This window comes from Balaenoptera musculus, chromosome 1 (assembly GCF_009873245.2).
Source record: "Balaenoptera musculus isolate JJ_BM4_2016_0621 chromosome 1, mBalMus1.pri.v3, whole genome shotgun sequence".
Classification (NCBI taxonomy): domain Eukaryota; kingdom Metazoa; phylum Chordata; class Mammalia; order Artiodactyla; family Balaenopteridae; genus Balaenoptera; species Balaenoptera musculus.
The window spans coordinates 35,722,625-35,735,488 of NC_045785.1; the positions used below are offsets into that span (position 1 = coordinate 35,722,625).

Below are 12,864 nucleotides of genomic sequence, written 5' to 3' on the forward strand. Positions count from 1 at the left end.
CCCGGGCGAGTCCTGCCCCTTTGGGAGGCCTTGTGTCTGTGACAGCGGGAGGAGTGGCGGTGGGACTGTTGCGGGGAGACGCCAGCCACCCCTGGCTCTTGGGATGGGGGTGCCCATCCAGGCAGGTCCCAGGTGCGGGCCCCCGTGGGCACTCGGGGTCCCAGGAGGTAGTCTCTCACCTCTGTTGCCCCCACCCTCCCTCTGTGGACCTACCCTGACCTCCCTCACACTGTGGGGAAGATGAGTCTGAGCTGTGGGAAACCGCGTCCAGGCTTCTCGTGTGTGGCTGTGTATCCCTGTGAAAGCATGAAGGGTGGTGCCCTGCCAGGGTGTGCCTTCCAGGAGTCCCTGGGCTTGAGGCCCTTGCGTGGTGCTAGGGATGACCCCAAGGGTCACATCTGACCTCTCACTCACCTTAGCCCCTGGGGTTCTCCCTTCCACCTGCATCTAGGAGGGGGTAAATTAAAAATAAAAACAAAACTCTTCCCAATGTTAGTTCCCAAAGGGCCTCCGCTTCCTGGCAGTGGCACAGAAAACCCTGTCCTCCGGGACTATTTGAGGTAAAGCCCAGTCAGTTTCCTGCACTGCTTAGCTTGGGACCCAAGGTTTATCGGCCAGGGACCTGCTTCCTTCTCCTGGGGCTCTTTGTTCTTATGTCCAGGGACCTGATCAGGTCCCAAGATTCTGCCACTGACCACAGTCAAGCTTGCAGCTGTGACCTGACACAGGCTCAAGGCCCATCCTCATGTCAGCTGGAAAGTGTCTTTTCCTGGCAGCCTCGGCTGACCCAGAAGCTTCTTTGTGGAGCCTCCTAGGTCTCTCTTTTCAGCCCTGTGAACCGGTCCTCAAAGAGGCATGAGCTTTTTCATCCCACAGACCTACTCTAGTACATGTGTAAACTCGGGCACGTCCCCGAAGTGTCAGTCTTCAGTCAGTTCCCCAGTCTGTAACTGGGAGGTGTGGAAACCTGCAGCACATAGGAGGTGCTCAAGAGTGGTTACCTTCCCCCAAACCCATTTGGATGCCTATGAACAAGGAGGAGATAGGGCAGCCACTGGCTGAGAGGAGAGTCTTCACTTAGTCAGTTAAGAAGACTGCTGTGCCTTTCTGCTCGAGCCAGGGCTGTGCCTTCACCAGCAGGCCTGCCTCTCCTCCGTGGCCTGCCCCCCAGGCTCAGCGCCAGAGCCCAGGGAGTGCCTGCACCATGTACGTGCCTCCCAGCCTCACCCTTGTGCTATTTGCGGGGAGTGCTCAAAGGAGGCTCTTTGTCGAGGCTTCTTCCTACCAACCACGTCCCCGGGATCCACCTGTTCCCTGCCGCACAGCACTGCTCTACCTGTAATGTGCTGTTGTCATTCAGTGTAGACTCCCAGCTTTAGGACAGGTGACAGAAGCCCACTACTATCAACTTAATCGCAACAAGGAAACTTTTGTCTTACAAAACTAAAAACGTAGAAGCAGATTTAGTGTCAGGCAGGCCTAGATCCAGATATTTGAACGGTTTGGTTGGGCCTTCTTCTAATAGTTTTCACAGCAGTCCGAAGGCTCTATCTTGTTAGCCAGATCTGGGTCATGTACCCCAAGAACCAAGAGTGGGGGCTGAGATGGTTCTCCTAAGAAGATGAGGATGCCGATTCTAAGGGGAGGCGGAACACTGGACACCCACGAGACACGCTGAGAGCCCAGTGAGCCTGGGGCACAGAGGGAAGTAGACCCAGCCCCTGGTGGTGGTCATGCCCGGCCCGCTGGGACTCTGGCAGTGCTTTGGTTCTGTCTGGAGACCTTGGAGTCGAGGCAGGGGCTGAGTAAGGTGTAGTCTGGGCTGAGGAGTCCTTTAAAACTCCATGTGGGAGATTTTAACATGGGAGTGATATGAGCAGATTTGGATTTGTGCCAGCTGTTTGTGGAGGGCCAGTTACAGGGTCGGGGGCCCAGAGGGCGACAGCAAGGCAGGAGGAGCAGAGGAGAACCTGGTACAGCAATCCAGGGAAGGATGGTGGCTTGGACTTTGGAGGTGGCAGTCACCTGTGGACTTGGAGAGAAATTAGTGTTTGAAAGATATTTTAGGTGGTGCATTAGCAGGACCTGGTGATTTGCTGGATGTCTGGTCTGTGGGCTGCCACTTTGACCCCTGTGTAACGAGGTCATAGGTTGGACCAGGTGGTGTCTGCAGTTACTTCGAGCTCTGATTCTGTGCTTTTGGGCCGTGTGAGCAGCAGTCTGGCACTTGTGGTGGAGGTGCTCTCGATGTAGCACCATGGGTCCTTCGCATGCCTGGGCTCCCCAGCAAGGGCCCTCAGAGACCCACACTCTGAGTGGTCCCCTCTGGTCTCTTAGGCTCGCTGCCTGCCTTCTCCAGCCCTGTGTGTAGGGGTGCCCAGGAAGGACACACCCCGGCCTCTGCCCACCAGCTGCATGCCCCGTCTGCATGCCAAGCATGCCTGCCCACGGCTAGGTCTTGCCTGCCTTCCCTCCCTCTGCATGTTCCAAAAGTCTGTGCCGAGCTTGTGACTTTGGCGGGGGGATGGGGGGGTCCAGGCTGCACCTTGGACTGAGAGGCTCAGAACACCTTCTGACCGGGGAGCCCAAGGCCGGAGGTCGTGGCCAGGCACAGCCACCCGCCCCCTTGAGATCCTCGTTCATTGGTGCTGAAGGCCGTCTGCTTGACACCCTCATCATGTTACTGCCATCGTCATGCCCATCCTGCCCGCGGACCACGTCCCTGGCCCGCCCCGAACCCAAGCCCCTGCCCAGTCCCTCCTGGAGGCTGCCCCTACTCCTGGGTTCTCAGGCTGTGCCTTGAGCATGGCTGAGGTCCTGGCAGGTGGTCATGCCACTGCCCTCATCTCTTCCCCTGGGACCATGGTCTGGAGGTGGAGGCAGTGGCTCGAGAGAAGGTGGCCGTGTCACTTCCGGGCTGACCCTCTGCCCTGCCCCAGTCATGCTCTGAGGACCCTCCACCCTGGGATGCCTGGATCTCTTTCACTAGTGCCCCAGCTAGCCCCTCTGGAGGCCCCTGGGGGGTCAGGAGCAGGTAGGGGCGGGCACTGGAAGGCGACCTGGGATGTGGCCCTGACAAGGCCTTGCAGTGAGTCCCTGTGTGACCCTGGGCCTCAGTTTCCTAGGCTGTAAAATGGGAGCTTGGTTGTGGAATCTCTCGTGTTCCAGACAGTCCCTGAGAGCGGGGTGGGAGGTGGTCAGCCGGGACCCAGGGACTCCACCCCTCCTGTTTCTGAGGTGGGCTTCGCTCTGATGAGAGGGGCTTCCTGGATGAGGGGCCCCTGCCCTTGCATCCCCCCACATGTCCTGCCCAGGCTGTGAGTGCCTCTCTCCCTCCTCCCGCAGTGCGCCGCGTGGCTCCTCGTTTCTCCATCCCTCCCAGCAGCCAGGAGGTGATGCCGGGCGGCAGCGTGAACCTGACGTGCGTCGCCGTGGGTGCACCCATGCCCTATGTGAAGTGGATGATGGGGGCCGAGGAGCTCACCAAGGAGGATGAGATGCCGGTCGGCCGCAACGTGCTGGAGCTCAGCAACGTGGTGCGCTCCGCCAACTACACCTGCGTGGCCATCTCCTCGTTGGGCATGATTGAGGCCACGGCCCAGGTCACCGTGAAAGGTGAGCGCCACTGGTGTGCCTGCCATGGCCCGTGGCCTTCCCTGTAGCAGGGGACGTGGCAGGCGAGTGCGGCTGCCGGGATACAGGCAGGGCTGAGGGTCGTTGCTCTCCTGGTGCCCGGCCTCGGGGTCCTCCTGGCCCTAAGTTGGTGGAGGGAGGGCTTTCTGTCAGAAATTGTCTTAATCATTATAGCTAACAGGTGTTGGGTCCCTGGGGGCAGATGCTGTGCTGGTTAGTAAGCAAAGATTATTTTGTTCAGGTGGTGTCATGCTTGGAGATAGGTGCTCTCATTGTCCGGATTTTATTTTTTAAGTTAGGAAACTGAGGTGCAGGGTCATACAGAGGTAAATGATGGAGCAGGGACCTGAACCCTGGGCATCTTGATCCCACCGCACACCATTCTAACCGCTACATAGCACCAGTCCCTCGGCTTTACCAGCCTCCTGGCAAGAAGGATGGGAAACAGTAGCCAAGGAGGGTGGGTTCTCCCCACCCGGAGCCCTGGGACAGGCGCATGTAGAGCAGACTCCTTGGGGTGTCCTGCTTCCACTCTCCCTTCCAACACCCCCCCCCCATTCTGCAGCTGGAATCATCTTTTTCAAAAGGTAAAGCAGGATCATGTTACCCCCTTTAAAGAAAGGGAGAAACACCTTCCAGTGGCTTCCGGCTGCTTTTAGGATGAAGACCAGGATCCTCACTGCCATGAACCGAGCAGGCTGACAGTCCTCGGTTTTGCCGTGCCCTCACCCCTCCCTTGCCATCGCTGGCTCCATCTCGCTCTCCAGGTCTCAGTTCTGTGAAGCTTTGCCCGATCACCCCATCCAAGAACACCCCTGGATTTTTCTCCATCTCAGCACCCTGCTTTCTGCTGTCCTTACCCATACCAGAACCATGATTATCAACTCACTGATCATTTCTCTCTTACGCTGGAGTGTAAACCCCACGAGAGCAGGGGTGTGACTGTGTGACAGTGTGTCCTCAGCCCTAGCACAGTGCCTGGCACAGAGGCGGCACTCAGTATTATTTGTTGAGTGATTGGCTGTGGACCTGGGACCTCACCTTCAGTTTGAGCCAAGCCACGTGGTCTGTGAGGCCAGCAGCCCGTCATGCTTTCTCAAATCCAGGGCCATTCCCTAAGGAAGTATCTTCCCTGTCCCATCCCCTGTTACACATTCTTGCCAATGGAGGAGCCCAGACATGCTGCAGAGGCAGAGATCTCTGCTCCCCAGCCTGTGTGCCTCCCATCTGCATGGGGCCCGGGCAGGCCCCCTCTGGGTCTGTTTGTTAGGTGAGTCACCAGGGCTGACGTGAGGATCCAAGGAGTCCTAGAAGTGACTTGGGTAGACAGTGAATGACCCAAGGCCACCAGCCCCCACTAAGTGAACTCAGAGGTCACCAAGGGCTTTCCAGGCCATTCTTCAGGGTGGGCTGTGGGGCTCAACCACACTCCGGTTGGATGAATCCCAAGGGCAGGGTTGGCTCCTGGGGTCATGACCTCAGGCAGCCCTGAGCTTTGCACTTTGTCCCCAGCGCTGCCGAAGCCTCCGATTGACCTTGTGGTGACGGAGACAACTGCCACCAGTGTCACCCTGACCTGGGACTCTGGGAACTCAGAGCCCGTGTCCTACTACGGCATCCAGTACCGTCCAGCGGGTGCGGAGGGCCCCTTTCAGGAGGTGGACGGCGTGGCTACCACCCGCTACAGCATCGGTGGCCTCAGCCCGTTCTCGGAGTACGCCTTCCGCGTGCTGGCGGTGAACAGCATCGGGCGCGGGCCCCCCAGCGAGGCGGTGCGGGCACGCACGGGGGAGCAGGCCCCCTCCAGCCCCCCGCGCCGCGTGCAGGCACGAATGCTGAGCGCCAGCACCATGCTGGTGCAGTGGGAGCCGCCTGAGGAGCCCAACGGCCTGGTGCGGGGCTACCGTGTCTACTACACCCCCGACTCCCGCCGCCCCCTGAGCGCCTGGCACAAACACAACACGGATGCCGGGCTCCTCACCACCGTGGGCAGCCTGCTGCCCGGCATCACCTACAGCCTGCGCGTGCTGGCCTTCACCGCCGTGGGTGACGGCCCCCCCAGCCCCACCATCCAGGTCAAGACACAGCAGGGAGGTAGGCGCTGGCCGGCCGGGCAGACCTGGGGTGGGCAGGGCTGGGCGGCACCTCCTCCCTCAGCCATGAGCTTGGGGCCCGTGTCCGCCCACACGGCCACTGGGGGAGGCGGGGCGGGCGTGGGGGTGAGACCCTGACTTCCCCTGCCTCCTCCCCCTGGGTGCCCCTGCCCTCGGGGTGACTGGCGAGGCTGATGGCGCCGGGCACGGGGTGTTGCAGTGCCCGCCCAGCCCGCGGACTTCCAGGCCGATGCGGACTCCGACACCAGGATCCAGCTCTCGTGGCTGCTGCCTCCGCAGGAGCGGATCATCAAGTATGAGCTGGTGTACTGGGCGGCGGAGGACGCGGGCCAGCAGGTGAGCGCTCAGCAGGGCCAGAGGCGGGAGGGCTCCGCCTAGTCCTTGGCGATCTGTGGTGGGCTCACCCAGGCAGGCTCTTCTGGATTTCTGTGGTTGTGTGGGCACAGCCCCTTGAGGCTCTGGGGCCCCTGTGGCCTGTGTGGTTCTGTAGTCTTTGTCACCCCTGTGCCAGGGACTAAGGCCCTAGGTCTGTCCTGGGTCTCCTAGGCTCTGTGGCTCACGTGGCTCCAGTAGAGCCCTAAAGTTCCCTGGGGCCACGTATCCCTGGTGTTCCCATGGCCATGTGGTCGGTGAGGTGCCTTTGCGTGGTCCAGGTGACCACGTGGCAGGGAACCAGCACTGCAGCCATGGTGGGTCCCCAGGGATCAGCTGCAGCCCATGTTGGGGGTGACCTCTGAGTGACCTTTCAGGTCAGGGCAGTCAGTGAGTGCTCCCTGCTCTTCCAGCACAAGGTGACCTTCGACCCCACCTCCTCCTACACTGTAGAGGACCTGAAGCCCGACACCCTGTACCGCTTCCAGCTGGCTGCCCGCTCCGAGATGGGGGTGGGCGTCTTCACCCCCACCATTGAGGCTCGCACAGCACAATCCAGTGAGTGTCTCCCGGGGCCACTGTCTGCTACGGCTGGGCGGGACACGGACACACACATACCCCTTCCCTTCGACCAGGTGGGTGGTCAGATCTGCTGGGCCCTGGGCTCAGTCTGGACCCCAAGTGAGGGACAGGTAAGTGCCCTCTAGTCTGCATCCAGGCGGCTGCTGCCCTCGCTGCTCCCTGCCCGACTCCTGCCCTCCCTCAGCCCCACCCCCACCCAGGTAAGTTCTATGTCTCTGATTCATCTCCTCCTCCCACTCGCTCGGTGCTGGTCACACTAGCCCCCTGGGCCACCCTCAGTGGAGGGACTGCTGTGCTCACTGTGTCCCAGACTTGCTTTGGTGGGCGTCTTCCTTCCCCATATCCCCACATCTCATCTCCCTGTTACCCATATTCCTACCTCTTGCCCCCTCCATGAGAATCTGTGTGAGCCATGCAATCACACTGAGCCAGCTGCACACAGGACGGATGAGACCGTGTGACCCGCGTTGGGACTGTGTGGCCACCCGTGTGGTGGACTGTCCGTGAGGCCATGTGTGAGCCCACTTTGTGGTGTGGTGTGTTACTGTGTTCCTCCGTGAGTGAGACTCTGATGCCGTGAGCATGTGCACGTTCGAGCAGCTAGCTGTGCAGCACCTGAACGTGTATGTCACTGATCGGGTCTGTGTGGCTGTTCTTAGGACTGGGATCCAGCGAGTGTGTCTCAGGGTGTCTGGGATCTCTGCAGCTGTCCCAGTGACAGACCGTGAGCCCACAGGCTGTCTGGTCACGTGGCCACAGTGGGCCACTGTCTGTGAGGCTGAATGTGATAACGGGACCATGCGTGTGTGGCTGGTTAGGATCATGGCACTGAGACAGTGAGCACATGTGATGACATGTGATGGTCTTCTGAGGCTGTCCATGTCACATGGGACTGTGTGAATGTGCCATGTGTGACCCAACGTTCATAGATTCATTCCATAAGCACCTGCCATGCTCCTGATAGGGGCCCATGCACACTGCAGGGCCAGCAGCACAACCCTGACACAGCCTCTGCCCAAGGGGGTCCTAGTCTAGTGGGGAAGACAGATATTAAACCCACAGTTATCCAAATGAGCTTTTAATTATATTTGTGTAAAGTGCTGCAGAGGAGACAGCGGAGAGATGATGTGACGGGAACCTCATCTGATTTGAGGGGTCGAGGAGGGCTTCCTTGGGTGACACAGAGGCCCCAGGCAAGGGGTCAGCAGGTGCAAAAGACCAAGAAGCAGGAAGGCACTTGGTTGTGGTCAGGGACGAGCAGCTGGCCAGTGTGGCTGGAGCAGCCGCCAGCCCACAGCATTCAGGGCCTCGGGGACAGAGGACAGGCAGGAGGGCTGCCTGCCTACCGCGTGCAAACGCACGGGCCAGCCCGACAGGACACCGGAGACCAGTGAAGAGGCTGTGCATCAGTCTAGGCAAGAGACGGCGGCTCAGGTGAGGTGGTGGGGTGGATTTGAAAGCTGTCTGGGATGCCGCTGGCCAGACTTGGGGATGGGTTAGGTGTAGGAGACTGGGAGAGAGAGGGACACGTTGGCTGAAGCCTTGTACGTGGTGTGGAGACTTGGGAGGAGAGCGGTGCCACTCCCTAGGACAGGAAACGGGACAGAAGCAGGTGCGAGGGGCGCACATGGTTCCAAGGCCCCCAAGCTCAGGATGTTGTGTGCCATCCAGGTGCTGATGCTTGGCAGGCTGCTGGAATCCAGGCCCGGGGCTGGAGGGGGGCTGTGAGAAGGAGGACCAGAGACGAGAGGAAATCCAGGAGAGGGGAGTCTTGGAGGTTGGAAGAAGAGGGTTTCAAGAAGGAGACCAGATGCTGCTGCTGAGTGATCAGGGCCAGAGGGACGCAGGCGTGTCCGCTAGGTCTAGTAATGTGGAGGGGTGGACCTGGCGTGAGGGGCCGAAGCTGATTGGAGTTCCACGAGGCGTGTATGAGAGGTGAGGAAGTAGAGACAGAGAGCTTAGCTGGGGGAAGGGGACACTGTAGCTGGTGCAGTAGCGGGGGGAAGCTCTGGGGCTGAGGATGGGATGTGTCTTTTAAGATGGGGAAATCTTGAGCATATTTAAATGCTGTTGGGAATGTGTCAATGAGGAGAAGTAAAAAATATGGAAAAGAGAAAGACAGTTGGAGGCTCAGGGGGTGGGGAAGAGGGCAGAGCACGGGCAATGGGAGAGATTGGCCTTGGACAGGAGGGCACCCCTCTCCCTTCCCAGGGGAGGGAAGGAGAGACTCGGAGCCGATGCAGGCTGGTGGGTTTGGTAGCAAGAGACGGAGAAGCTGCTGTTGGGAGGCTTCGGTTTTCTCTGCAAAGTAGGAGATGGGGTCATTTGCTGAGAGGAAGGGAGGCGACGGGAGCTGGAGGTTTGAGGAGCGTGGAGGAGGTGGAAGGTGTTTTGTATTAAGTGGCAGAGGGAGCCGGGCAGAGAGCAGAGACCAGCCGGCAGCATGGACGGCCCGGGGGAGGCCATGGGGTGCTCACAGAGTGCCAACCTGCCTTGGTGGCTTTTTCTGCCCACCCCCATGCCACCTTGGAGGAGATGGGGGGTGGGTTCCTTCAGAGCTTGGGACGGGCTGGGCAGGAGCTCAGAGAGGGGAATTTGGGGTGTTGGTAAGAGTGGTGAGGTTCTAAGCTGAGTATCGAGGGCAGTAAGGAGGTAGGTCAATGGGTGAGGTCCCCGGGGGTGAGGAGCAAGTGCAGTGCTGGGGGCCCTGAGCAGCTGAGCTGGGCCAAGAGGTGAGGGCCTGCGAGGGGGTATTGGAGGCCACAGTTTTAGAGAGAGTGGCAGCATCTGGGGCAGGACCACAGCAGTGCAGGGGAGGAGAAAGCTCTGAAGATGAGGGATCTCTGGATGAGCCAGTGGATCGAGGGGCTGCTGGAGTCACCTGAGCAGGAGGTGGTGGCAGAACTCGAGATGAGAAAGCCCAAGTGATGGCAGCAGAGTCCTCAGTGGGAATAGGAGGCGGAAACATCACTGGGAACGAGGAGGGCACAGACCCACCTCCTAACACCCAAGGAGCCTGATGAGTGAGAGCCCCTCCGATGGGCACTTTCCCTTCAAACTGCCTGGGGGCCTCCAGTCTCTGCGGTTTCCTGTAGCTCAGCCGCAGACACCCTGTCGAGGCAGCCTCGCACCAGAAGAGCCATCAGGTCACTTGTCCTGAGAAGAGAGAGAACTGTGAGCACAGCAGCTGGGGAAGGTCTCCGTGTGTGGTTGTGGGTGTGACCAGGAGTGACGGTGGCGTGGCCCTGTGCTTGTGTGTGTCTGATGCCCTGTGCGTTGTGTGTGAGACAGTGTATGTGTGTGAGGCGCTGTGTTAGAGCTCTGTGTGTGTGTGTGTGTGTGTGTGTGTGTGTGTGTGAGAGAGAGAGAGAGAGAGAGAGAGAGAAAGAAGAGCCTTAGTCCAGAGGGAGCCGGGCTGTCTGGCGGCAGTGGCGGTAGCCTGCCTGGAGGGGCCCTGGGATAGCCATGATGCACCTGGGGAGTAGCCTGCCTGGGTGAGTTTCCCGTCCTCTGTGACTGGTCGCCTTGCCTCTGACCCCCACCCTCCATCTGCCTGCTTCCCCCCATTTGTCTTCCCCAGCCCCCTCCGCCCCTCCCCAGAAGGTGACGTGCGTGAGCGTGGGCTCCACCACGGTCCGGGTAAGTTGGGTCCCACCGCCAGCCGACAGCCGCAACGGCGTTATCACCCAGTACTCGGTGGCCTACGAGGCGGTGGACGGCGAGGACCGCGAGCGGCACGTGGTGGACGGCATCGGCCGCGAGCACTCCAGCTGGGACCTGGTGGGCCTGGAGAAGTGGACGGAGTACCGGGTGTGGGTGCGGGCGCACACGGACGTGGGCCCCGGCCCCGAGAGCAGCCCGGTGCTGGTGCGCACCGACGAGGACGGTAGGCAGCGCCCAGGGCAGGCGGGGGCGGGGGCCGCCGTGCCGCCTGGACCCCCGCGCCGGGCTCCCAGGGCCTTGGCCTCCCGCAAGCCCAGAAGGACTTGCTGTCTTCCCAGTGCAGGCTTAATGGCCCCAACTGGGGAGATGTAGCTCGTGGGACAGCCTGTGCCCAAATCCCAGCTTCGGGGCTTCCTCAAGGCAGCTGGAGCCTTAAAAGGCTAAGGCCGAAGAGGCAGCCCACCCAAGATTTGAAAGGAGGAGGACTGGGGAGGCTAGTAGAATCACTCAGGAGAATCACTGAGTCTCTGCCTCACTAGACGTTGGCGTGATGTGGGGCCCAGGAGATAGACCAGGTTGTGCTGACTTGGGGTGGCCGAAGGCCTGGTGCCCCGCCTCCACCTGTTCCTCACCTCTGCCCTCCCCACCAAGTGAGGCAGCCCTGGGCCAGAGGGGTCGCAGGGTCCCGGGCTCTTCCCCATGCCAGGCAGAGGGAGCCCTCCACGTTCCTCTCCAGGGCAGACAGTCTAAGGAAACTGCATCAGGGCCTTTCCTGGGGCAGTGGGGTGCGAAGGCAAGGCCCTGGAGCATGCTGTGCCCGCCTGAGCCCGGATCCATACCACGCACCTAACTTCCTTCTCCACCTGGTCCCCAGTGCCCAGCGGGCCGCCACGGAAGGTGGAGGTGGAGCCGCTGAACTCCACTGCCGTGCGCGTCTCCTGGAAGCTGCCCGTCCCCAGCAAGCAGCACGGTCAGATCCGCGGCTACCAGGTCACCTATGTGCGGCTAGAGAATGGCGAGCCCCGCGGCCCACCCATCATCCAGGACGTCATGCTGGCCGAGGCCCAGGTGTGACACTGGGAGGTGGGCGGGTGGGCGAGACCAGCATATTCCACTTCCTCTTTGGAGCCCAGGTTTGCTCCCCTCCCCTACGTGCTCTCAGAGGGACTGTGACACCGAGACCTCCTGCTGTATCAGGCTAGGAAAGCGCTGAGACCAGGAGGTGAGGGCCAGGTGCCAGGAACACTCCCTCCTCTCGTCTTAGGTCTGCCTGAGCTGTGCCAGTCCAGGCTCGGCCAGCCCCATCTGCCCTGGTGACAGTCCCAGCCTGGCAGTCACCTCTGTGGCTCAGCCACCAGCACTAGCAGTGAGGAGCACTGTCCGCACAGACCCAGGCCTCAGCCCCCTCAGGCCCTCCTTTGTGGTTTTCGGAAAGTGCATTCGCCGTCAGGCTGGGCTGTCGAGATGTGCTTTCCTCCTCGGCAGCCCTCCTCCCCCAGCCGGGTGGTCATCTCACCCCCACATGGCCCTTGGCATTGCAGAGTTCTGTGAATGGCCGGGCTGGGGTGTTGCTCCACGCCTGGCACGCAGGGGGATGGCACAGCCCCTGATGTTTGCTCTCAAGGGCTGGGCCTGCGCCCAGTGTCACACCTCACTCTGTGCCCTTTGTCCTCAGAGGATGATGATTTTGCCCGTGAGCTTGGGGTGAAGTGCCTGGGCTATTCTCAGCACTGGTTGGCTACCCAGATGGAAAACCTGGGGTACTGGGAGGTTAGGCGAGGGGGCCTGAATTTCCCAGTAAGGGGTGGCCGAGCTCAGATAAGAAGTCTGGTCTCAGGATTCCTGGGAAAGGGCTGTAATTGCTACCACGAGTTACCTCCCAAAATATTCTCCTGAAGATTCACAGTGCCTGGTGTGTCTGTGCTCAGGGGCTTTCCATCCAGAATCAGGGCCGTGGCGGGGTAGAGCCCAATTCCCCCGCAGAACCCACACACCCTCCCTGTCCAGCTTTTCACCCCACCTGGGCTGGGATCAGAGGTGCAAGCACGTATCCTGTGTTCTCCGTGCTGCGCTTAGAGGTGGACTTACCCACAGGCAGACGAGGGCCTTTGTCTCTCCAGCTGGGCTCAGCCCACTGCCAAGAGGGCGCCCTCTTCCTCCTCCGGCCTGCCTGGTGCTGAGGGAATGGGGTGGAGAAGGTGGGCTTTTGGACCCTCCTGCATTCCTGGGGCAGGTTGAGGGCTCTTCCTGGAGTCTCAGCGGACACACCCACCCAGAAACATCCCGGGAATGAGCTCCCTCTGGCCCCTCCTGCCCCAGGGGGCCAGCAGCACAGCTGCAGCCAGTGGGGTTCCAAAGAAGCCACTTCACTTCGGGTGCCCCCTTCTGGTCCTAAGTGGTTTGGAGGGAGCTGGGCCATAGGACGAGGGACACTGTCCTCTTGGCCACAGACAACCTGTGACAGGAGGTAAACATGAGCCCGGGCTCTAGGGAAGCCGAG

General features: G+C 60.6%; 1 protein-coding gene across 13 annotated transcripts in view; it reads left to right on the forward strand.

Annotated features, from left to right (window-relative positions):
• The window catches only part of PTPRF (protein tyrosine phosphatase receptor type F), an 85,752-nt gene that overhangs the window by 50,386 nt on the left and 22,502 nt on the right, over positions 1-12,864 (forward strand). For all 13 annotated transcript variants that reach the window (XM_036845272.1, XM_036845233.1, XM_036845260.1 and 10 more), the window contains 6 exons: positions 3,346-3,615; positions 5,146-5,727; positions 5,947-6,083; positions 6,533-6,677; positions 10,282-10,587; positions 11,239-11,432. In XM_036845272.1, the coding sequence (XP_036701167.1) occupies positions 3,346-3,615; positions 5,146-5,727; positions 5,947-6,083; positions 6,533-6,677; positions 10,282-10,587; positions 11,239-11,432 (1,634 nt within the window). The remainder of the gene's footprint in view (positions 1-3,345; positions 3,616-5,145; positions 5,728-5,946; positions 6,084-6,532; positions 6,678-10,281; positions 10,588-11,238; positions 11,433-12,864) is intronic.